Here is a 24,373-nt window from a genome sequence, read left to right on the forward strand (position 1 = left end):
GTCATTTTTTTCCCCTAGCCCTCGTTTTCCTCGACTGTAGAATGGGGACACCCCCCATCTTTCCAAGAATTGTGGGGAGGCTTAGATGAGATGCCGCATGGGAAGAGCTGGAGCCATAGACGCCATCCTGACGGCCACTTGGCCATTGAGTACATCTCTTTGGTCTCTGTGGCCAAGTCATCCTTGGGGGGCTCAACAGCGCTTTGTCCACCTGGGCCCTGTTCTGTCTGGAGGCTGGAAGTACCAAGAGGCCAAGTCCTGAAGCGGGTCAAGTCTTGGGGCAGGCCAACCAGGCACGACATGGCATGGCATGAGTCCCAGGCCTTGGCACCGTGCTGTATATGAGGGGGGGAGCGGGGAGAGACAGTGAGGCTGGGCATGGACACTAAGGGGCTGGGCCAGGGGTCCATCCCACAAGTGTGGCCAGGCTGCTTCTTCCCTCAGTTGTCCCCTTATGTAAAAGGGGGAATCGGTGGACCTCCCCTAGACGCCCAGGAAGTGCTCCATGAGTCTTGCAGCCCTGTGGCAGGACTGGGACCCGTCTCCCAAGGGGAAGCCACAGAAACAAACATGCAGTCTACACAAGAACAGAAATTCCAGTTGGAAATCTTGTAAGATCACATGATTTCATTCAACAAGCATTTATTGATCGCCTACTGTTTGCCAGACAAAAAGGAAAGAATCCCTGCCCTCAAGGAGCTCACAAACTAGAGGAAGAAAACAAGAAGTTACACAGTTAATACAAAATACATAAATACAAAATAATATCAGGAGGGGCAGGGTGGGCCTCCCGGAGGAGGCGGCATCTGAGCTGAACCTGGAGGGGACCCGGGATCGTGGGTGGGAGTGAGAGGGAGTGCATTCCGGATGGCAAGGGCAGTGGTGTCGGATGGGCTCAGAGCAGCCCTTGGGGTGTCTAGTCCAGCCCTCTCCTTTCACGATGGAGGGAGTGAGGCCTGCAGGGGCAGTGTCGGTGAGGTCCTGGTTGGGCGGCAGGCTCTGGGCGCACTCCCCTTCTCCGTCCCTACTGCCATTACCTCTCAGTCTTAGGACCATAGAATGAGATGAAGAGGACTTTGGTGACCACCGAGTCTGGGAAGTGGCCAAGACCACCACCCGTAGAAAACCCGAGTCTCCAAGGGGAATGGGGAAGGAGAAGACATGCAGGCCGGGCAGAAGCCCCTCGGAGCAGTCTTTGGCCAGAATCTTGTTTTTCAGGAGTCCACGAGGCTCACCGAGGGGGGGACTCGCCTGGAGGCCACGGAAGGAGGAGGCCCTCCAATCCAAGGGAGTCCCCCAAACCATGCACCACGCCCATGCACTCTGGATGACTGAATGCTCTGCTGGAATAATCGACAAGGCTGAACTAGGAAACATCGTGTTGCAAGATTTAATAATAACATCTCAAAAACAATCATAAGAGGGTGCATCATACATGTGTATGTGATCATTCGATGGTTTTTTACTGGCCAGTGGTGGCTGTTGGTCAGTCGAAGACTTGGGGAGTGAGAGGTGGATTAAAAAGCCCGTGGCCAGGGCGCTGCTTCTGCGATGGGGCAGCGAGGGGAGGCGGGACTCAGAATCTCACAAATGTGGCGTCGATCTGCCGGATGTTAGGCAAGGCGAGCATGATCTTACGCCGGTACTGGGGGTCTTTCTGCAGAGGGTTCCGCTCCAGGTAAACTGTCTCAAGGTGCTTGGCTCCCTTGAGTTCATCCAAGTCACTCCAGCTCTCGATGAGATTGTCATTCATCTGCGAAGTGCAGGCACAGCATAAAGGTCTGGTTAAAGGGGGTGCCTGGGAAGGAGAAGCCCTGGGGGCAGAGGCAGTCATGGGATCTGTGCACCGGGGCCCTTGCCAGGACGACTCTGGCCACTTGCTCCCTTATCCAACTGCCAGCATCAGAGAGAGGAAGGAAGGGGGCGGGGAAAGCCAAAAGAAATGCAAACGCATGGAATCCACCTATTTATTAGATTCTTGTTTTTTAAACAGTCAATGGGGATGGGTGTTTTCTAAGCCACATGCCAGCTCCCCACTCTGAACCTGCCCACCCAGGTGAAGGCCCCAGTCTGCCCTCGTCTGAGCAAACAGGCCTGAAGGTGGAGGCCGGCAGTGGCTGGGGGTCCCCCAGGCTGTCCAAAGATCACCCACTCATCCTAAGGCTCTCCACCTAGGAAGGACTCTGGGTCTGTGAGCAAGGACAATCCCCTCTTGGTGAGGTCCTGTATTTAAGGGAGGGAGAAGCCCTAGGCTGCATTTTGTAAGAAAGGGCAGGGGGCTACTCCCCCCAGTCCCTGCTCAAGGTCCCTGTGGACCCCCCCCCCCCCAAGAAAGGACAGAAAGGGATCAGGAAAAGGAAAGCATTGGCTCCTTTCCACATCTCTACCTGCAACATCTCTGGAGCCACAGTGGAATTCTGTGGCATTACCTTGGTGCCTGCTTAAGGCCCTTGGGGTGGGGTGCTAAGAAGGGTCTGAAGGACTCACAAAGCCTTCACATCTGCAAGCATGATTCCTATATCAATCAATAAACACAAAATCCCCTCTTTAAAGTGGGCTTCAAGTCGCCACTGAGCCCTAGTGAAGGTGTGGTGAAAACAGGTGGCAGGGCCTCTTCCTTGAGGAGACAGGTGCATCACAAAGGGGTAGCAGAGGCAGAAAGGGACTGGACGGACTGGGAGAGCTGGTGAGAGGAGGAAGGAGGAGGAAGGTGGAAGACTCCTCCCAGTCCGGAGGGTATCCCTGGGTCCTTCCAGCTTGGACAAGGTCTTTGGGACCCTCAGGGTGTCCATTCTTTACTAATCATGAGAGGGGAATGTGGCTGCCAGGTGGGATGGGGGGAGCACTGAAAAGAGCCTGGTGGTCACCTGTCCTCTCCTGCAAAAGACCCCCAAGTCTGAGGAAGGCTGAGTAAAGAGGGAGCTTCTAGAAGCCTGGCCTGGAATTTGAGGGGGACTCCTGATTTCACAGCCACCCTCACAGGGGCAAGTACCAGGGATAGGAGTTGCCAGACTGCTACGCCCTCCCCTGTGCCAGGCCAGGCAGGTGTGGTCCCTTGGCCCTGCCCGAAAACAAGCTGGTTGGGGCACCTTGGGCACCATCCCCTCTTCCCTCCTGGAGCAGCTTTCCTGGGTCCCAGTTCTCAGATGGCCTAGGGTCCTTCTGGCCCATTCAGAGGGTCTCAGGTGTGATTCTGCCTCTTCCTCGCCCACACCTCAACAGAGTCCCCTGGACTCTGACAGGGTCTGCCTGGATGCCTTCCTTGGGGGTCCAGTCCAAGCCTTGACTTTCTGACCCTTTGCCCCAGAGTCCTGGGTATTCTTTGGGTCTGAACAGCCTCCCCGGGCTCCTGACCTGCTGCATCTGCTGGCTGTCTGAGTCCCAAGATCGATAATTAGGAACCACTGCCTTTCAAGGATGGAGGGAAGAAAAGAAGGACTGGCTCTTAGCTCCCACAGGGAGAAGGCGGCTGGCCCGGCACCGCCCCCAAGACGAGAAGCAGACGTGGCTCAGGGGGTAAGAGGCAGCCTCTCAGCAACCTCTGGCTCTGGGAAGGAAGAGGCACCGTCCCCGCCCTGTCACATCTAGGTCCTGCTCATGGACACAGCCGGCCAGTTGGCATGGACACCCGGATGAGAACGGCTGACCTACTGGAAGGCTAACGACAGACCCATGGATTTTCACTTTTATCAATATAAGCAACAATTCTTGTATGACTTCCACTTACCCAGAATTCCTGTAGTTCTGTTAGGTGGCTGATGTTTTCAATCTTTTTGATCCTGTTCGATGCAATGTCCAGCATTGTGAGCTTATTCTGAAACAAGGAGGGAACATTTTAGTGCCGCCTCACCCGGCTGCCCACCTGGGCAGTAGGATGCCCTGGCTGCAGCAGGTGGGTGACAGCTGTGAGTGCAGTCTAGTCCCTTGGGCAGACCCAAATCACACCTCACTGAAGTCCTGAGGCTTGACTCTCTGAGGCAGAGGAAGCCTGAACAGACCCCACAGTCCCCTCCCCAGCTGGGACTCAGGCTCCCCCCAAGGTGGGGGACTGGAAGCTTTCATACTAAAGAGCAGGACCACAGAGGAAAGAAGTTATGTTCACACACACACACACACACACACACACACACACACACACTGCTCCCCCCACCCCGAATAAATAGGAGTTTTATTGTACTTGTTGGCTCACTTCCCAGACTTCAGAATCAAAGCTGTTTTAAACCTGGTCAGCAGCCACCAAAAAAAAAAAAAAAACCCCCAAAAAAACCACTCCCACACATACAGTATACACATCCAGCCCCAGCCCCAGCCCCAATCCCCACACATAGACACCCCGCCACAAATATGTGCATATACATACTCCCCCATTCCCCACATGCACACAGATGCACACCCATCTCCAGCCTCCCACATGTAGGTGCCCCCCCCCCCCCCAGGTATATGTTCCTGTTTGCTCGAGCTCAAGATCCCCATCTGCTGAACCTAAGCGTTCAGAAAGGGTTTCCCCAAAGTTCTACTGAGTTTCGAGGAAAACTTAAGACAACCACAACTCCTAAACTTCAGGCTCCACCTGGCCTGCTGCTTGGCTCCCCCAGGGATGCCCAGGGTCCAAGGTTTTTCCCACTAGGCCTCAAGTTCTCTGAGGCTTATAGCATGAGGCAGGAATAGCAATGTTTTTCATTGTAATTCTGGGGTCCAGAGGTGACCTCCACATCATCCCCGGGGCTGGGGGGAAGCCTCTTTTCCTGCCTCCCCGATCCCCCTCTGCCAGCCTGGTTGGCAATCTTCCAAGCAATGGCACTGATTGAGTAAGTCTGGACAGTGGGGTGCTTTGCATGGGCTCCGATTTCATCCTTGCAACCTCTGGAGGTGAGGCCTGTTTTCAGTTCCATCCACTTCACAAAGAAGGAGCTGAGGCTGAGAGGTGCTGAGCAACTGCCTAGGGTCACAGTATGATGGTGGATGGTGAAGCCTGGCGGTGCTTGGAGGAGAGTGGTGATGAAACGAGATGACCTTTACCAGTCCTTCTGCAGAATAGGAGATTGGCAGCCAGAGCATTAAGGATCAAGGAGAGAGGGGCCTAGTGAGGGGTTTGGCTTCAAGGGGCAGAGGGGATACAGGATGAGTGTTAGTGGGGATGGAAGGACCAAGAGAAGGAGAGATGAGTGAAGGAGTGGGGAGAGACAGGATGGATGAGGATCCCTGGCAGAGTCAAGGTCACCACCTTGGGAGACATGATTGGAGAAGGGGAGCACATGGTGAGAGGCGAGGGAATGGTCTCCAGCAGGATGGACCCAGTTGAGTTTGGGTGACAGGGGGCTGCCCTCCCAGAGGGGCAGTGTCAGGAAGGCTGACGTCCTCTTCTCAGACATTGGGATCCTGGGGCTGGCGCAGGCTGCCCAAGAGGACCATGGGCCTGCAGCCAGGAGGGGGGTCAAGCCTGAGGCAGATGCTTGTTTACATCCAAGGCTCTGTGTGGCTTCTCCATGTCTAAGGGGTCTTGACTTGGTGGGAAGCTTCTCTTCCATCATAAGGCATTGGGGATGTGACACACAGGGTCACTTGAAAGAGGGTCCCTGTGGATCTCACCAAAACCAGAGCAATGACCATGTGGGCATCACCAAGGGGCCTCAGCAATGCTCCACTGGATCAGGACTCTGGATGAGTAGGGATCACACCAGTCTGTCTTGGCCTCTCCAGACCTGAGTGCGAGCCTGCCCCCCCCCCCCAAGGGCACTTGATAAATGCCTGGTGACACAGGGTCTGCCCAGATCCAGAGGGAAGGACAGAGGTTCTTCTTTTGCCTTGGAGTCAAATTTTTCAGCATCAACTGAAATTCCTGTTGTTTCTCAATGGGAGATCAGTGAATCTTAGTAATTAGTTGGATCCTTCCTCATAACTGAGTCCTTGTGGTCAGACTACACCAGCACCATCCAGGGGTCTCCCCATTTCATTTCCCCATCTCTTATCACCCCTGCACACTCTTATTGGACTCCTAGTAAAGCAAAGCTTTGGACAGGTTACTAGGCTGCTCAAGAGCCCTGGACCCCTCAGCTAACACAACCTTGCCAAGCTGGCATGATCCTTCCCCGTGTGCAGCACTTCTGTGAAGGCAAAGGGGGAAGACATAGAGGCAGACACTGGCGAAGTGACTTGCTCAGGGTCACAAGCTGTCAAGAGTCTGGGGTTCCTGATTCTAGCTTCATCTCACTCTCCATTGTGCCACCTCTAGTGTTTCCATCAAAGACGATAAACGAGGAGACAGTCAATGTTAGAGGCTCTGTGGGGAGACAGGCACCAGCTAACCCTGCTGTGGAGTTGGGAAAACAGCACATGGCCTGAAGGACTCTAGTTTTGGCTCTAGTCAGATCTTGCCACTTACTACGTCAGGGAAAGGAAAAAAAGCCTCTACTGAAGAATGGCAAGCAGCACTGCCCAGACCCTTTCTCGATACTGCCCCCATGCCCCCACCTCGGGGGTTGCTTACATTGTTCTCCAGGCCCTCGATGATCTCAATGCCATTGTGGCTGAGGTAGAGTTCCCGGAGGTTCACCAGGTTCTGCAGGCCTTCGATCTTGGTCAGCCGGTTGCTCTACAATTGGGAGAAGGAAAGAGCTGGCTCCAAAACACCCCCACACCGCCCCCCCCCAGACACAGGCAATCAAATTCATTTTTTTCTAATATTGTAAGATCTGAATTGTTTCCCTCCCCTGCACTAGAGAAAGCTACCATTTGAAACATATCTCTCTTTAAATGTCTGTGTCACACACACACACAAACACACACCCCTATATGTGTAAACCCATACTATATATACTTATCAGTTTTTTCTCTGGGGGGGGAAAACATCTTTCTTCATCGGGCCTTTAGAATTGTTTTGAGTATTTATGGTGTTCAGAACTTGGTAGTTCCAAGTTAACCTTTGAAAAATGTTGTTTTTACTGTGGACTTCGCATTCTTTCTTCCAGGTCTTTCCATGCTCATCATTTCTCACAGCAGGGTAGCATTCCCTCACAACCATATGCCACAAATTGGTTAGCGGGTCCCCAATTCATGGACATCCCCTCAGTGTCCAGTTCTTTGCCACCAAAAATAGAGCCGTTATAAATATTTTAAAACCAATGGGCTCTTTCCCTTTTCCCTTGATCACCCTGGGAGCAGACCCAATAGTGGTATCACCGGGTCAGAGGATATAGGCAGTTTAATTCCAGCTCGCTTTCCAAAGCGGCTGGATCAGTTCAGTGGTGCACTGTCCCAATTTTTCCACTTCCCTTCCAACCCTGGCATTTTTGCCTTCTATCATTCAGTCAATCTGATAGGTAGAAGATATTTCCAAGTGGGGTGATGTATAAAAAGAAACTGACATCAAAAAAACTTATTAACAACACTGTTATTTGAAATGTATAAGGAACTTAGGGTTGAAAACTGCTCCTAAAGGTCCTGCTAATCATGGGGTCCAGAGGCAACCATGGCCTTGAGAACTCACCAGCTAAAGAGCTGGGCAAAAGCCAAACCAAGGATTTAAAATGGCAGCTCCTGATACTCGGGCCACCAAAGGACAAGCTGGCACCCCAATGGCTTGTCCACATCTAGGAAGACAGGAGTGCCTCGGCAGAAGAGAGGAGGCACTATGGTCAGGGCCCTGCCAGTTCTCCCTCCATGAGCATGGCACCCGGGAAAAAGTGCCAGCTCTTTGCCTTGTCAATAAATGGAGAGAGAGTCGAGACCCCTGGTAGCTCCAGAGAGACCCTGACAACACCAAGTTGAGTCCAAAGGGTCCTTGGGGGAATCTGTTTTAAGAAGAGATCAGAATGGTCCATAACCAGTCCATTGTTTGCATAAATATTAAACATCATTTAAAGATTTGCCTCTGAGAAATGCAAATTAAAGCATGTCTGAGGTACCATCTCACACCTCTCAGACTGGCCAATATGACCAGAAAAGACAATGATCAATGTTGGAAGGGAAGTGGGAATCCTGGGACACTTAATACATTGTTGGTGGAGCTATGAACTCATCCAACCTTTCTGGAGAGGGATTTTCAATGATCCCCAAAGGGCAATAAAACCATGCATCCCCTTTGGCCCAGCAACACCACTACTGGGGTGGGGGTGGGGCTATAATCTGAAGAGATGATGAAAAAGGGTAAAAACCCCAACATGTACAAAACTATTCCTAGCAGCTCTGGCAAAGTATTGGAAATCGAGGGGATGTTCGTCACCTGGAGAATGGCTGAACAAACTGTGGCTTATGAATGTTAGGGAGCACTATTGTTCTGTAAGAAATCATGGGGGAACGGGACTTCAGAGAAGCCTGGACAGACTCTCATGAACTGATGCCGAGCAGACCCAGAACACTGTACATACTAACAACATGGGCGATGGTCAACCCTGATGGACTTGTTCATTTTAGTGGCTCAATAATTAAAGACAATTTTAAGGACTAGTGATGGTATACCATCCCTATCCAGAGAAGGAACTGAGGAGTTTGAAAGAACCAAAGTTTATTATCTTCAAATCTTAACAGTTGTCTTTGAATTATGTCATTTCCCCTCTAATATTTTCTTTCTTCCATTTGAATCTGATTGTTCTCTCACAACATGCTCAACATCTATCTCTGCTTAGCATGATTACAGATTTAGAGCTTCGATCAGATTGAATTCTCTCAGGAGGAAGAAGGAAAAAAATTGTAAAACTCAAAACCTTGCAAAAAAAATGATAGGTTAAAAACTACTAATGAAAAACAAATAAATAAAATATTGAACAAAAAAAGATTTGCCTCTGAAGTATTTTTCCCATGATCTCATTGAGCTGGACTGATTGTAAAGTAGCCTTTCCTTCCCCTCCCTCTCCCAGTCTGGATTGAAGGAAATTTCTGGCACTCTCCCAAAGGCAGAAGCAGCCCCTGGATCACACTAGCCCAGTGAAGGCCTGTCCTAACCATTCTGGGATGGACAGACGTGACGTCCCATCTCAGTTAAACAAGAGAGGGTCGGCACAGTTTTAGGCTGCAGAGTGGGTCCAGGGGTCAGACCCAGGTGGGAAGGAAGGAAGCCCTGACTTAGGATGACTCAACCAGTCCAGTCACCTGCAGCTGCCATTGCAAAGATGTTGGGACAAAGGCTGGAGGCCCAGCCACAGGCCCAGCCCTACCTGCATACTGAGCACCGTGAGGTTGCTGAGGGCATCCAGATTCTGGAGCTTGGTGATCTTATTCTTCCCCAAAAACAAACTGTCGAGGTTGGTCAAGCTGTCAATGTTCTCGATGGCCTGGGGAAAGGACCAAAGGAGCTGTTGTTAGGTTCTTTTGGCTCCAGGCCTCTCAGAAATGGGATCACCTTGGAAAGGGCCGAGCGGGGGTTCTTCGCCTTGTTTGTGGTGAGGATCCCTTCAGAAGCCTGGGGAAGCCTTAGGCACCTTTCTCAGAATAAAGGTTTTTAAATCACAGGACTACAGAGGAAACTAATCATATTGAAAAAGATGCCCTTTTTTTCTCATCCAAAGACCTGAAGTCCCTGAAAAGTCTAGCCACTGCCCCCAAGGGACCATCGCTCTCAAGTGAAGAACTCATCTAATCCCTTTAACGGGTGGGAAAACTAAGGCCAGAGCAGGGGCATCAGCCAGCCAAGCTAGGACTGGAACCCAAGCGTCTGGCCTCCACATTGGAACTCTGCTCTAGGTTATGCCAGGCTGGCTTTGTGACAAACAGAAAGTGCTCCCTGAGGACGAAGGAGGAGCACACACTTGAAGAGCTGGACACAAAGCTTGCATTGGAGGGTCCCAGATGGCTCATGAACAACTCACCCCCTAGAGAAGACAGGTGGGGGCTGATTCCAGAGGCATGTGTGTGATTCAAACTACAATGACTGAGGAATTAACTGAAAAGTCATGTGCTTCAGGAAGACAACCTCCTCTGAATTTCTCAGGGTTTTCTTTGGCTTCTGGGTAAGGCACGAGGGCCAAATGAGGTCCCTGGGGAATCCACTCCTTACCTCCCCCTGTCTGCCAAAGGAAACAATGCCACGTCCGGCCCTGCCCGAGCCTCTGTCGCTACCGGCTGTGGGGGCCCTCGGCCAGCTCTGCGGCTCCAGACCGTCACTCCCCGGGTGGTGGGAGATGCCACACTCAGCAGACACCCAGGCGGTACCTACCCGGATGCGATTAGATCCAAGTTCTAGCATCTTCAGCTGCTGGAGGGTACTTATATTTTCAATTTTGTTGATTTTATTGTTGACCAGGAAAAGTTTCTTCAGCTGGGTGAGCTGATCTATCCCTTCAATACTTCGCAGAAGATTAAAAGAAATGTCTAAAGTTCTGGTACCCAAAAGAAAAAGGATGAAAACAATTGTTATTCTTCTTCCTAACAGCAGAGACCTCATCCATTCAGAGAAATAGGAGGCAAGCTCTGTGTGGGAAGGAGCCGGCTCATTTTCCTGTGATAGGCTGCCAACAGGAAGCTCTGGAAGGGGAGCAGGGGCCAGTTTTCCCCTTGTTCTCATGTCATACCTAAATCCGCCCTCGCAACCCAGTCTGACTCAGCCTTCGGAACAAAGGCCTCACATTCATGTTGCCCAGGCTCGAGGCCTCCTGGAAGCAGCACCGGGGAGCTAACATGTGCTGGCTTCTGGGGAACGTCCCGGGTGGGCTCGAGCAGAGCTTGGTGGGTAAAGGCCGCCACCCCAACAGACTGTGTCCCCTGAGGCTAGGGGCTTGACAACCAATGCTACCAAAAAGCCAGTCCATCCAAACACTGAAGCCGCAATTCTCTGGAAGCTTGGGAATAATTCCCCAACAACAGATCTGGCAGTGTGGATTGCTCCCGATCCTCCTACCCTGGGCAGGACCCCCTTGCACTCACTCGAGGTCCTTCAGCATCCCCAGGTTCTCAATCTTTCTAATCTGGTTGTCATAGAGATCCAGCTCTCGGAGACTCTGTAACTCTTCCAAGTTCTCAATACATTTAATAAGGTTCTGACGGAGGCAGAGGGTCTGGAGCAGGGGACAAAGAGAAAGACAGGTAGTTAGAAGAGCAAGGAGGCCCAATCCAGGCCTGGCTGGAATTTGAACCTCCCCAGAAACAAAGGAACAAGTGGCTCCTTTCCTAGGATGCCTGGAGGCAGGGATTCCTCAGGGCTGAACACACACTCCTAGTCCTTCCCCCACTCCAGAGATTATTCGGGACCCTGGGCAGTTCCTATCACCAAGCCCACCCTGCCCTTGCTGCTCCCATTGCCGGTTCCCATCTTCCCCTCTCCCTCTCCCTCTTTGGGCTAGTCTGACCCCTCACTTCCTGGTGTTTGAAGGCTTCTTCCACTCTCCTCCAATTCTTGCCCTCCTAGTAGGGGACTTCAATGCATAGTTGACAGTCCCTCAAACAGGCCAACTCCTCAGGTGCCACGATCACACCCACCAGAGGTCCCCAGCTCTGTTTGGGAACATTCCTGTATCTGAGCATGATATTCTCTCTTCTCTCCCTCTACCTGGACCCTCACCATCTTCTTTGTCCTTCACGGAATCTCTGTTCTTGCCCAGGCCATCAATCCTTTTCCTCCCTCCTCCCCAAGTTCAAATCCTGGCTGAGTCATTTCAACTGCTCTTTGCAAAGGACCAATAATCTACTTGCCAAATTTAATGGCCTTTTCTCAATCTTTATCCTTCTGACTTCCCTCCTGTCTGACAAGGCTGACCACCCTCTTCTCTCAGAGATTTGAGAACATCCTTTCTGCTGATTTCCTTTCAACTTGGCTTACATATCCATGACCCCCCAAGCTCAGTCTTGGGCATTCTCCTGTTTTTAGATCATTCCCATTTGAGATTTCCTAGGCATCACAGATTCAATGATTGCCACTATGAAGACGACTCTCAGAAATACTTACTGACCTTTGCCTTTTCTCCTGGTTCCCATCTGGCATCACCCACAAATGATATAAGGGTGTCTCACTCTTGGCCTGTTCACAGCCTCCCCACCCCACCTCGCTTTCCTTTGGCTACTGAGGACACTCCCATTTTCCCAGTGACCCAGACTTGCTACCTTGGCATCATCCTTGACCTCTCCAGATGTTAGCTGTTGCCTAGCTTGATTGTTCCCACCATGTTCCACTCCCATAACCACCACCCTGGTGCACCTCACCACCTCATGCTTGGTCTAGTGCAAGAGTCTTCTGGTCTCCCTGCCTCAAGCCTCTCCCCCCATGTTAGGTCATCCTCCACTTGGCTGCCAGCGGGAACTTTCATGTCACTCTTCCTCCTTTTATTCAACGAGGTCTGACAGCTCAAGGATCAGACAGCAATTCCTGTCTTAGCACAGAAGACCCTTCCCATCCTGGCCTCCTGCTTTGCCAGTGTTTTTCAGTCTGAGCCCCTTCAGTCCACTCTGTGAGGCCATCACACTAGCTCCCTTGCTCTCCTCCCTCCTTGGCTTTCTGGCCTCCTCCAAGCCTTGGCTAGTGGTCACTTTCCCGGTCCCTGCTCCACTGTAGGGCCCTTCTTCCAAAATCCACTCCATGGTCAGAGGTTTCTTGCATGTTGCCTTGTCCAGAAGAAGGTAGGAATCCTATTTGGACCTCTCGTCTTCTCAATGCTTACCACTGTCTGTCTCTGGGGTCCTCTGAGATTTCCAAACTAGGCTCTTTTCTCATCCTCTTTCTATGTGTCTGATCACTCCTTCCGAGTCTCCTCTGCTGGAATCACCTCCTGATTAATTTTCCACTTGGCTGCTGCCAAAGGGATCTCCCTAAAGGGCAGGTCTCACTGGGTCTCTCTCCCCACTTATGCAGATGAGCTCCAGTCGATCAAATAGAAAATCCTGGGCTTGGCCTTCAAAGCCCTTTCCAGGTCTCTTCTACGTCCTTCCCCAACATGTTCTCTTTGTCCAGTGGCATTGGCCTTCTGGTCATTCCATCTCTTGCTCCCAGGCCTTCCTGGCTGCCTCCCAGCTTCCTTGGAAGGCAGAGCTAGAATCTGTCCTCCTCCAGGGAACCTTTCCTGTCTTTCTTAATTCTAGGTCCTCCCCTCTCTCTTGATTCTCTCCTACCTATTGCCACCTTGTTACTCTCATGGTTCAATTTGTTGAATTTTTCTTATAAGGAAAAGTCTTAGAAAACCATATATAGAAAAGTCATTTGGCTGGCATAAAGAGAAGTCATTTGGCTGGTATAAAGACAAGTCATTTGGCTGGCATTTCAACTCATCACTTCATAAGGGGAAGAATCTTAAAGAAAATCTCCTAAGAATCCTGCCTCGAGTGAGCAGCCCAGGGCTTGGGTCCTGGTAAACAGGAAGAAGTCTCAGGGGAATGTCATTTGAGGGACTCAAGCATCTGGAATTCTGGGAAAGGCTCTTTTCTGGACAGACAGAAGTGGTCAGACTGGGCCTCCCAGATCCCCAGGTGAGCACCCCAACCTCCGACTGTTGAAAGGAATGAAATGAGACCTTTTGGCTGCTGGTTACTATTGTCCAAACAGCTGTGAGAAAAAGAATCTGAAGCAGCCATGGACCAGGGTCTACACCTCCAACAGGGCCTTCTCTAGAACCTGCCTGCGGGGCTGGCCCGGAAGGAGAAGGCCATAAAATGCCATCACTCCAAAGGATTCAGAATCAGACTCACCTTTGCTTTCTTCAGGACTTCGAACCCTTCAATTTTCCCAATTCGATAATGATTTAGATCAACATCCTGAACACAGAAAAGAAATCAAGCTTAGCCCTAGGGAACTGCCTGGCCGTTCACTTCCCAGAACAGGCAATATGGGAAGGTGCCTGGGAAACAGGGCTTTGTTGATTGACTAATGAGAGGAAAAATAAAATAGCCAATGTTTCACTGCAAATGAAGACTACTTGCTCAGATGGGCTTTAAAAAATTTCAGGACACACACATACATCCATACGTCTAGGCACAGATCCACATGTCCATGCATACACACAAATAACACTATCGCAACACACCCAGGGGCACACATGTAAGCCTAAGGCAGCACTGGCAGAGGAGACCAGATGCCTGAGTTATTACCTGTTTTTCAAACCTTTACACTGCCTGACTTGGTTATTAGGTAATAGAAGAGCTTCCCCAGCTGCTCTGGACCACCCCTGGGACTTTTGAGGAAGAGATCTGAATCTACACACAAATCTCACCATTTCAGGTTTACATGATATGGTTTCTAGAGTAGTTAAAAGTGGGGTTCAGTGACTGGCCTTAAAAACAATGATCATGCTGCAGGGGAGCCACAACAGGCTAGAGGGTCTCCTAAGGCCCTGGGGCTTCCCATCCTAGCCACCTTGCCCCATCTGGCCCTGTTCTGTGGGTTAACACAAGCCTTCCCCTCTTCCCTCACACCCCCCCCCCCCGGGCCATCCCCACGTCACCTCAGCCTCTTCATCCAAGTGGACGGTTTCCATATCCACGGGAAGCTCAGATTCTTCTACAAAAAGGCAAGAAGGTCCAATCAAAGTCCTGTTGCGGATGGGGATGGCGCGAGGAGGGGAGGGCTGATGGCAGCAGCCTGGCTTTCCTCTTCTTTGATTCTCCCCCCCAGGGCCCAGCACAGTGCTCTGTACACAGCTGTGCTGAAAAGGATTGTGCTAGAAGATGAAACCAGTTTGTTCTGTTCGATTTTGTCTGGGGGTCTGGCCTGTTATTTTAGGCCTTCGTTAGATTCAGGATAAAAATAAACAATAGTACGGTTTTAACTGTTTAGTAAAAGAAATGCCATTATTATAATTCCTAGAGCAGAAGCATTTGAAATTTAGCTGAGAACAGGGCCCTGGGTCGGGCTGGGCCAGAGTTCAGGCTGGGCCAGAGCTCGGGCTGCTTCTGTGCCTCAATCCCAAGACCCCCTCTCCTCTGCTGAGCATCTCCCAGGAGGAGAACAGGACCTATCATCCCATGGGCTCCCCCCCCTCAGCCCCTGAGGGAAGCCCTCTCTGTTCTTCCTTAATAGTCAGAAATGCAGAAATGGCTTCCCTCTCTCCATGTTGCCTTCCTCATGGTTTAATAGCAACAGCTCCAGTTCTGGGAGTGTCAACTGTGCCAGGATAAGCCTGTTAGTGTTTTGGAGAGGTGCCTGCATCGACCCAGAACAAACCAAGGAGAGTCCCCAAGCCCTCCTGGAAGAATTCCTGCCACCTCCTCCCTAGGAAGGCAGATCTTTAGGGGCATGCTAATTCCAACCGGAAGCCTGGGATGAAACCCACACATCCATCTTGTTTCCTCTTTTGGGGTCCATCCCTAAGGAAGGTCTAGAGGACCCCAAAAGTCTGGCTTTCACCCCTTGAGGACAGAGCAAGCCACTTGTCATACCATACCTGTACACCTCAATGGTGGCTTTGTCAAGCATCCAGTTCATTCTAGATAATTCACTTTCCACTGAACCCTCTCTTTCCCACCACAAGCTCCAGTCAGAGATGCAGAGGAACGTCTGGGGAAATCTCAGAGATGGCCGAGGCCCCCAGGCCCTGCCCCTGCAAATCCTCGCTTTCTCTTTACATTAAGAACTGTTCTGTCCCTACCCCCAACCTCACCTCAGGAGGCCCAGAATCCCTCCCCTTAGGGACAGCACTAATGGTCAGAAGTTTTTATTTATCTAGAGCCTAGCCACTTTCATCCCTCCACCCCTGCTCCCTGGGGTCCGAGACCCGTCCTCACAGCAAGACCATGCAGAAATGTGGTGACACTTCCCTTGGAGACGGTTGAAGACAACCTGCTCATCCCTCACCAATCTGGCCCAGGTCCTGCCATTGCTCTTCATCCACAACGATCTCAAGAGTATCCCAGTGGCCTTTGTCTAATGAAGCATGATGGCCAGAGCAGCACCACCCCTACCCCCCACCTTGGTGGTCTCTCTCAGGGCAGGACTCTGACCCCACAGGACACCTTCCTGTACACTTCTAAGGGTCCATCCACCTCCCCAGGACAGGGAACCAGTTGATCCCTAGGACCTAGAACAGAAGCACTGAGCTGGGATCTACGCTCTGTCCTCATCCTTTCCCTCCCTGGCTCATCGAACACACTTTAAGCACCTGCTGTATACAGAGCACTGACATCAAGCCCAGCATAGACCGACCCCATAGTGGCCCTCACTGAGGAGAGGGGAAGATGCAGACACAACCCATTGTCACACAACATATAGTGTTCAATTCCATGAGGGAGGACAAAGTTGGGGGCTCCATGGACAGGCTTGGGGAGGGCCTGGCATTTCTGAGGGGATGGGTGAAGCAGAGTGATCTGGGCATAAGGGCCAACTGGAAGTTGGCCTGGTGGTCTGGGCTCCATTGGGGCAGGGCCAGGGGGGAGGAAGGGGATACAATGCCTGGAAAGGGCTTGGGGTGCATGATAGTCAAAGCCCTGGGAAAGGTGGTCATGCCCAAGAAGAATGTGCCCTGCCTTGCTCCAGAGAGCAGCTGAAGGTTATGAGGGCCCCTAAGAGTATGAGCAGGTTGGCCCAGCTCCTCCTCCTGGGGCCTTGGTGCAGCCTGCCTAGTCACTGGATGGGTGCTTCTCTTGGAGCCTTCTGTCTCTGAGAACTAGGGATTCAGTGTGGAGCAGAGGAAGGATGACTTGGGGGGTGATCAAGGAAGGCATCTGAGGGAAGAGAGAGACTGGCATGAGGGTTGAGGCAGTGCTCACACAGTCAGAAGGACTTGGCTGGTGGCTGCCATGAGAGGGCAGCGATCAGAAGTCATCTCCAGGAGCTTCTTTCAGTCCCTCAGCTCCAAGAGTCAAGTCAGAAAGGGAGTGGTGTAGCTTAGGAGACAGTAAACTGGACTTTGGCCCCTCTGAGGGAGACCTTGGAGTAGAGAGAGGCCTTAGGAGAAACGTCCAGGGGTCAGAGGTAAGGTCGAGGATCACACCACATTGGGAAAAGGAGGTTGATCAAGGGCAGAGACCCAAGTGGGGGCCACTGGGAATGAGAGAAGTCAGGAACAGGGGAGGGGCCAGGTCACTTGTCTTCCCACAGGTGACGGGGCTGTCATGTGGGATTCAGAGTTGGTCATGGGGTTGAACTCTCTGCTTTTATAAATGGGGAAACTGAGAACTTCAGAGTTCTGGGCTTTTCTCAAACTCCCACGAGTCAGAATTTGAACCTAGAGCTCCTGTCTACAAATGTAATCCTGCTTCCTCTGACCAAGCATGCTGGCAGAGCTGGGTTATGAGTTCAGGCCTCTGACTCAGAGATGTTAGACTTGTGTGATTGGGCCCTGGAGAGCAGAATTGGGCTGAGGGAAGAACTCTCCCAGTAGTCTATCTAACACGACTCTACATGAACAACTTTGACAAGATTCTCTACTGCCAAGGGGAGTGGGGAGGGGAGGGAGAAGATATGGAACTCATTAAATAGCAAAGGGATGAATGTGGAAATCTACTTTTGAATATAATTGGAAATAAATAAAATAAAAGGCCAGAGACTAGACAGGCTATGGTGGGGAGACTCGGCCATTCTGCAGGGTCCAGTAAAAGGCAAGAGCTGGGGAAGAGGCCTGGGAGACCAGGGAGGATGAAGACCTCCATCGACTGGCCCTCCAGAGTTGCCTTTGAGGGGTCAAGCATTGGGCCACTAGGACAAAAATGAGAGAGCCAGTGCCCTCAAGGAGCTTCTGGTCTACCAGGAGAGATGACCCCAATAGAGACAGACATAAGCAAAACACAGCAGGCATTGGCTGCTTCCTACAGAAGTGGTGCTCAGAGGGGCAGCTAGGTGGCAAAGTGGATAAGCCCCAGCTCTGGAGTCAGGAGGACCTGAGTTCAAACCCGGCTTCAGACACTTAACACCTACTGAGTTGAGTGACCTTGCCAGAAGAGGTGCTGGAGCTGAGGGACATTAAGATATGGTGGGGAAGAGGAAGGGTGTTCCAGGCATGGGGAATGGCCAAGGTCCGGGGGTGGGGGGTGGGAAATGCACCCAATAAGGTGTGAAGGAAAGGACCAGGTCATAAAGCTGGAGATAATCAGGTTGTGAAGTGCTACAAAGGTCAAAGAGAGGAGGCCAGATTTGATCCTGATGGTGGGAAGAACAGAGCAAGGGGGGTGTGGAAGGCCTGGCGGCTGAGGACAGACTTTCTGAATGCCCCATTCTGGAGGGGCCAGGATAGCTGGGGCTGGGGTGGGCATCAGAGAAGGCAGGAGTGGAGGCCAGGCTGTAAGAGCAACGTGGGGGCCTCTGACCATTCTACGATCTTAATGTTTTCTCTAGTTAAAAAACAATAACCAAGAGAGAAAAGAGTTGGATTACTTGCATGATGGAGGATTTCTGCCAATGACAGTAGATGCTGGTTCTGATCTCCATGAGGGCAGGGCTCTGATTTATTCATCTCTACCATTCCTGCAATGTCTTGCACAAAGTAGGCCTTCAATGAGTATTTGGTAAACTGAAAACTTAGGCATTCATGATGCTTTACAGCTAAGCAAGACCTCCCATCATTCTTAAACTTTAGCAAACTTTAATATTAAAGACACAAATACTGGAGTCAGGACTCACCTCAGCACAAGTCTGAGAAGGCTGCCTGAGTCACCAGCACGAAGGGCCTAAATGAATAACCAGGGGCAATCATGGCTGAGGTTGGCCTAAAACACTGCCCTTGCCCACATAATATCCCCAAAGGCTGATGATCAATAGGAGAGTAAACCTGACAAGTCACTTCTCAGTAATGGTACACTGCCTCATAATTAGGTTGCTATGGGCAGTAGTGTACCTAGGAGGTGCGATGAATAATTTATTTTTTTTGAAAGATTAAAAAAAAAAAGAAACCACTCCAGCTGGCTGTAAATGTCCTTTTCTCCACTTGTAACTTCACTTATTTTTGCCACTTAAGCAACTCAAGGAATGCAGGAGACACTTTCCTCTTCCTCTGTGTTTCCCACAAACCTGGGATGACCTAGAAGTGCTTTTTCAGCACAGAGCCTTAATTCAATTTTAAAATGAATTAACAACATTCAAAACCAACCTATTCATGGAACCAGATCACTCTTATGGAAGGGTCATTCTTATGACCAAATTCAAAGCATCAGAGTGAGCCACAGTTGAATCTCAGTCTCCTTCATGAACAATATTTTATGTGACCTATTATCCTACTAAAGGCAGATAATATGCTTCCAATCTCAAGGTTGGCCTCTAATGCAATGAGTCTATTTAATCAGAAACTAGATTGGTCCTTGCAAGAACAATGAGGGCAGAACAAGTTAAGAGGGTCTCAAATGGAGCCAATGGGTGAGAGGTTCTGTCACCTGCAGGGAAAGGTAGCTAGTGTGGGGCTCTGGAGATGATGGTGATAAGCCTATGGGTAGTTACTGACCCCAAGAGAACCAGTGGGTGTAGACTAAGGCTTGGCCTGACAGAGACCCTTTCACATCCTATTCCCCAGTGCTGTCCTGGGCCCTCGATTGTCAGCACGTACCTTCTGGGTTGTCGAGGTTCTGATCATCTTTCAGACTTTGCTGACTGAGGTCTGAAACCAGGTGTGCTCCATGTTTCTTTCCCTCTTCATCCCCCGACTCTTCGGACTCAACTCTTCTGTCGACTGATGAAAAACAATGTATAACAAAATCAAAAATCATGTGCAGAAGCATTTTTGCCTGGCTGTAGCACAAAAAACAGTGAGATAGGTCTTAATGAAGAATGTTTACTGGAGCTCCACACCCTTTGCATCTGCCATTAAATAAGAGCCATCATTAAGAGGAGTAAAAACACTCAGTCCTTCTGGACGCCCATTACATTGCATTTCCATTTTTAGCTAACCAGCCAGATAAGGAAGAATCACAGGCCCAACAAGCACCAGAAAAAACTTTGACAGAGCCTCAAGTGCCTCGGAGAAGGTGACAATGCTCCTGCCGATTCAGTGTTTGCTTCTAGTTACGTTTAACTGGGTTATGACAGTCACCTGTGGGCCATTTATAGGATTGTGAAAACAGGGCAGCTTGGGACCCATTTTCCCTTGAAGGCTGTGAAAAAAAAAAATCTAGTTTCCCTTTTGCAATTCTCCTTAGGGGGAAACGTATTTTGGAATTGCAAAGATGGATCAACCAGACTCCAAAGTGACAAAGCCTCTAATCTAATACCTCCCACTACCTTGATATAGGAGCCTCAGATAGAGAAGTGAATTGCCCACAGCCACCCAGTTCATGTCAAAAAACCCAAGGACCAAGGAAACTTGGTCTTCAGGCCCAGAGAAGCCTCTTCTTTCTCTCAGATTTGGGGAGGCTAGGGGTGGCTAGGTGGCATAGTGGATAAAGTACTGGCCTTGGAGTCAGGAGGACCTGGGTTCAAATCCAGTCTCAGACACTTAATAATTACCTAGCTGTGTGGCCTTGGGTAAGCCACTTAACTTCATCGTCTTGCAAAAACCTAAAAAAAAAAATTGGGGGAGGCTATCCTGACCCTGTCAAGGGAGCGGGCCCCTCTGGAATGGGGCATTCTTCCAGTGACTCCTCTCTCTACCCGGCCATTCCCTGCCTAAGCATTTCAAGTGCATTTCTGTGGCTCACAGGCCCTAGAGGCCATGGAGGGGCCTGGAGTTTTACAGAATGTGATGCCCAGTTAAACAGGAGGCATCACCAAGCACCCATGTGAGCCAGGCAGTGGAGGCATAAAGACTAAAAGAAACTGGGTCCTTCTTTTAAGGAGGGGAGATATGCTGTGCACAGAACAAATACAAAATGGACAGGCATAGGGGAGACAGAGAATAATGCCGGGGATCCGGAGAGGATGGTAGAGCTGGTGGGGAGGGGGGGCAGAGTCAGGAAGGGGAGCCATGGGAGGCCCTCAGGCTCCCCAGAGGCTGGAGATGGTCTTTCAATTCTGTGTACTCCCCACGAGTGGCAACTGCCAGGCCCCTTAGGGGCATTTAGAAAGGGTGGGGCCGGAGGGGGGAGGAGGGGAGGAGGAGGAGGAGGGGAGGAGGAAGAGGAAGAGGAGGAGAGGAGGAGGGGAGGAGGAGGAGGAGGGGAGGAGGAGGAGGAGGAGGAGGGGGGAGGAGGGGAGGAGGAGGAGGAGGAGGAGGGGAGGAGGGGGAAGGGAGGAGGAGGGGAGGAAGAGGAGGAGGAGAGGAGGAGGAGGAGGGGAGGAGGGGAGGAGGAGGAAGGGGGGAGGAGGAGGAGGAGGGGAGGAGGAGGAGGGGAGGAGGGGAGGAGGGGGAGGGGAGGAGGAGGAGGAGAAGGAGGAGGAGGGGAGGAGGAGGAGGAGAGGAGGAGGAGGGGGAGGAGGGGAGGAGGAGGAGGAGGAGGAGGAGGGGAGGAGGAGGAGGAGGAGGAGGAGGAGGAGGAGGGGAGGAGAAGGGGAGGAGGAGGAGGAGGAGGAGGGGGAGGAGGAGGAGGAGGGGGGGAGGAGGAGGAGGAGGAGGAGGAGGAGGAGGAGGGGAGGAGGAGGAGGGGGAGGAGGAGGAGGAGGGGAGGAGGGGAGGAGGAGGAGGGGAGGAGGGGAAGAGAAGGAGGAGGAGGAGGAGGGGAGGAGGAGGAGGAGGAGGAGGGGAGGAGGAGGAGGAGGAGGGGAGGAGGAGGAGGAGGAGGGGGAGGAGGAGGAGGAAGAGGAGGGGAGGAGGAGGAGGAGGAGGAGGGGAGGAGGAGGAGGAGGCCGCGGCGCCTCGGAGAAACTCTTCGGACTTCACCCCGGTTCTGGCTGGAACACCCTGTGCCCGGGGTCAGCCCCCTCCTTCCGATAAGGGCTGCTTCTCCCGTCGCCGTGCCAGGCCCCCGTGCCAGGCCCCCGCCCGCCCGCGGCTCTGGCCGCCGTTGCCCGCTCGATGCCTGCTGCAACCTCCTGGGGGTCGGCTGGGGTCCCCCGGGGCCTGTCCCGGCAGGGGGTCCGCACCCCGCTCCACCCCCTTATTTGGGGAAGCAGGAGGGGGAGGGGCGGGGGCGCCCCCGGCCCGGACGCCCCGCTTCTCCCTGGCCCCTCCCGGGCCCCCGGGGAGGGGGCTGGGGGCGGCGCCCAGAGCGGGGGTCCCGCCTCGGTCCTCCCCCCGGAACGGGGCAGGTGCCCTCGGGGGCTCCGGCCCCCTTTCCTGGGCCCGCCCCTGCCTCAGTTTCCCCGCCTGTACGAGGGCGGGCGGCGCGGGGCGCGGTGCCTCAGTTTCCCCATCCGTCAGGGGTCGGGGTGCGGGGCCTAGGCCGCGGGCGCGGCGGGGCGGGCCCGGTCCACGCGCGCCTTGGGGGGCCCCGCTCCCCTCCCCCCACAGGGGCCGCTCACCCTCCATCATCTCTTGCGGCTGCTGCAACCCCGCGCCGCCCCCCGACGCCATGTTGCTGGCTCTTCCCTTTTCCGGAAGCTGTCGCCGCAGCCTCTCAGCCAATCAGGGAGTCGGGTTCGGCCGCCGGCCGGCCAATCAGCTTCGCGGCTCCCGAGGCCCGGGAGTGGCGCCCGGTGCGCATGTCCGGCGCCTAAGGCCGCTTGGGAGTTGTAGTTCCTAAGGGAAAGGTTGTGACAGCTGCAGGAGGCGGGGTGAGGAAGGCAGCATGGGAGGAAGAAGGGAAGAGGAGGGAAGGAGGGAAGGGAAGAAGGAAAAGGGCAAAGGAAGGAGGAGAACCCCAAACCGGGGGGGCCTGGCAGCTGCGCCCAGAAGAGGAGGAGGAGGAGGAGGAGGAGGAGGAGGAGGAGGAGGAGGAGCAGCTCCTGTGGGGCTCCACCCTCTGGTTTCGGAGACGTGACTAATCCTTTTTGGGTTGTCCCCAGATAATCCAGTGGATCCCCAATGTTCCTGGTCCCCGGGTTCTCTGCAGCCCTATGGAGGTGGGAGCGCTGGAGCGTCTCATGGAGGGGCGGGGGCAAGTCCAGGCTCTGCTCTTCGCTCCGTCCTGGCGGGGAAGCTGTGGAGGGTTCGGAACGGTTGCTGGGGTTGCCGCTGCTGTTCTCGTCCTCCTCCTCCTCCTCCTCCTCCTCCTCCGTCTCCTCTCTACAGCCTGTCCTAGACAGGCCCTTCACGGGTGTCAGTATAAGTGAGTGGCACTGGGTTGGCACCAGGTTGGCACTGAGCTCGGCCCCCGGGTGACCCCCAGGCTGCTGACACGGGTCTCCTCGGCCGCAGCCCGGAAGGCTCCCCCTCCTCCCCGTCCCCCTGCCCATGCCCAGCCCCCGGCAGGCTCGGCCTTGGCCTTGGCGGGGGCGCCTCGGACGAGTCACGGTAAAGTGGGGGGGGCTGCCGAGGTCCTCTCCGGCTCTGGCTCTGGGTGCCCCGGCCCGGCCGCAGCTCCTTCTCCTGGGCGGGGGGCTCTGGGGCGGACAGGCCGGGCGGCCGGCCCGGACGCTCCGGGCCCCGCGGCTCCGCGCCCGCCCGTTGAACAGCTGGTTTTGGCCCCCGCCCGCCACCGTAGCCCGGGCCCCTGGCGTCCCTAGCAACCGCGAGTGCGCGCCTCTTCCGGTCCGCGGCGCCGCGAGCCCCGCCCCCCGGGGGACACGATTGGCGGCTCCCCTCCGTCCCGGGCTGTGATTGGTCCGCGGCCCGAGAAGGCGCGCAGCGCCGCCTCTCGAGGAGGCCGGAACTTGGAGGCTCGGGCGGCTGCAGTCGTCCCGCCCGCGGCCGCGGCCTCCGCTCCGGCCGCCGCCCCCAGGTAGGCCTGGACCCGGGCCCTGGGCTGGACGCCGGCCCCGGCGGGGGGAGCCGCCGCGGGGGGCCCCGGGCCCGGGCGCGAGCGGGAAAGCGAGGCCCGCGTGGGGGAGGGGCAGGGGCGGCCCCCGACCCCGTGCGCCCCCCTGGGACGGGCGGACGAGCCGGGCGCCGGGGGGGCCCCCGTGGGCCAGCGTCCGCTTGGGCCTGACCGCGTGAGCTGCCATGGCTGGACCCCTCCCCCTCCCCTACATCGAGGGGGCACTAAGGCGCCCTGCTTGGTAAGGAGCCGAGAAAGGCGGGCATTCAGCCCGGGCCTGCGGTGGGCCGGGGCCGCCAGGGCGGGAGTGACGCGGGAGGTGGCGGACGCGCCTGGGCCCCCTCCCTCGGCCGCGGCCCCGAGGCGCGTCGCTCCACGCACGGTTGTCCGCTGACAGCCGCGTTGGAAGCCCGGCGCGCCCCGCCCCGGTGCCCGCCCGGCGCGCCCCGCCCCGGTGCCCGCCCGGCGCGCCCCGCCCCGGTGCCCCCGCCCGGCGCGCCTCGCCCCGGTGCCCGCCCGGCCCGCCCCTGTGCCCGCCCGGCCCGCCCCGCCCCGGTGCCCGGCCGGCCCGCCCCGCCCCGGTGCCCCCGCCCGCCCGCCCCGCCCCTGTGCCCGCCCGGCGCGCCTCGCCCCTGTGCCCCCGCCCGTCCCGCCCCTGTGCCCGCCCGGCGCGCCTCGCCCCTGTGCCCCCGCCCGCCCGCCTCGCCCCTGTGCCCCCGCCCGCCCGCCTCGCCCCGGTGCCCCCGCCCGGCCCGCCCCGCCCTGGTGCCCGCCTCGCCCCTGTGCCCCCGCCCGCCCGCCTCGCCCCTGT

At 54.3% G+C, this 24,373-nt stretch overlaps 2 protein-coding genes across 16 annotated transcripts in view; one reads left to right on the top strand and one right to left on the bottom strand.

Moving 5' to 3' along the window:
- Positions 1-1,376: 1,376 nt before the first annotated feature.
- On the bottom strand, positions 1,377-23,948 carry PPP1R7 (protein phosphatase 1 regulatory subunit 7). Of its 6 annotated transcripts, none has more exons than XM_074190717.1 (11): positions 22,169-22,305; positions 19,383-19,505; positions 18,221-18,310; positions 14,358-14,413; positions 13,606-13,671; positions 10,858-10,988; positions 10,151-10,313; positions 9,153-9,269; positions 6,488-6,592; positions 3,728-3,814; positions 1,377-1,753 (listed from the first exon to the last, which is right to left on the bottom strand). In XM_074190717.1, the coding sequence occupies exons 1-11, from the start codon at positions 22,218-22,220 to the stop codon at positions 1,577-1,579; spliced, it is 1,167 nt and encodes a 388-aa protein (XP_074046818.1). In that variant the 5' UTR covers positions 22,221-22,305; the 3' UTR covers positions 1,377-1,576. The 6 variants fall into 6 exon arrangements, with proteins under 6 accessions (XP_074046818.1, XP_074046817.1, XP_074046821.1 ...); XM_074190716.1 differs by having other exon boundaries at positions 18,221-18,319; XM_074190720.1 differs by lacking the exon at positions 22,169-22,305 and adding an exon at positions 18,467-18,513 and having other exon boundaries at positions 18,221-18,319; positions 19,383-19,413.
- The window catches only part of PASK (PAS domain containing serine/threonine kinase), an 82,103-nt gene continuing 81,133 nt past the window's right edge, over positions 23,404-24,373 (top strand). For 5 of the 10 annotated variants that reach the window (XR_012469296.1, XR_012469295.1, XM_074190705.1 and 2 more), the window contains exon 1: positions 23,623-23,803. The gene's annotated coding sequence lies outside the window, so the exon portion shown is untranslated. Of the gene's footprint in view, positions 23,527-23,619; positions 23,804-24,373 lie in introns of those variants that run through there. The other 5 variants (XM_074190711.1, XM_074190714.1, XM_074190712.1 and 2 more) reach the window with 3 other exon arrangements.

Source organism: Macrotis lagotis, chromosome 6 (assembly GCF_037893015.1).
Source record: "Macrotis lagotis isolate mMagLag1 chromosome 6, bilby.v1.9.chrom.fasta, whole genome shotgun sequence".
Taxonomy (NCBI): Eukaryota; Metazoa; Chordata; class Mammalia; order Peramelemorphia; family Peramelidae; genus Macrotis; species Macrotis lagotis.

Excerpts from the sequence above, each read along its gene's own strand:
- PPP1R7 (XM_074190715.1), bottom strand. The coding sequence starts at position 23,749 with ATGGCAGCTCACGCGGTCAGGCCCAAGCGGACGCTGGCCCACGGGGGC.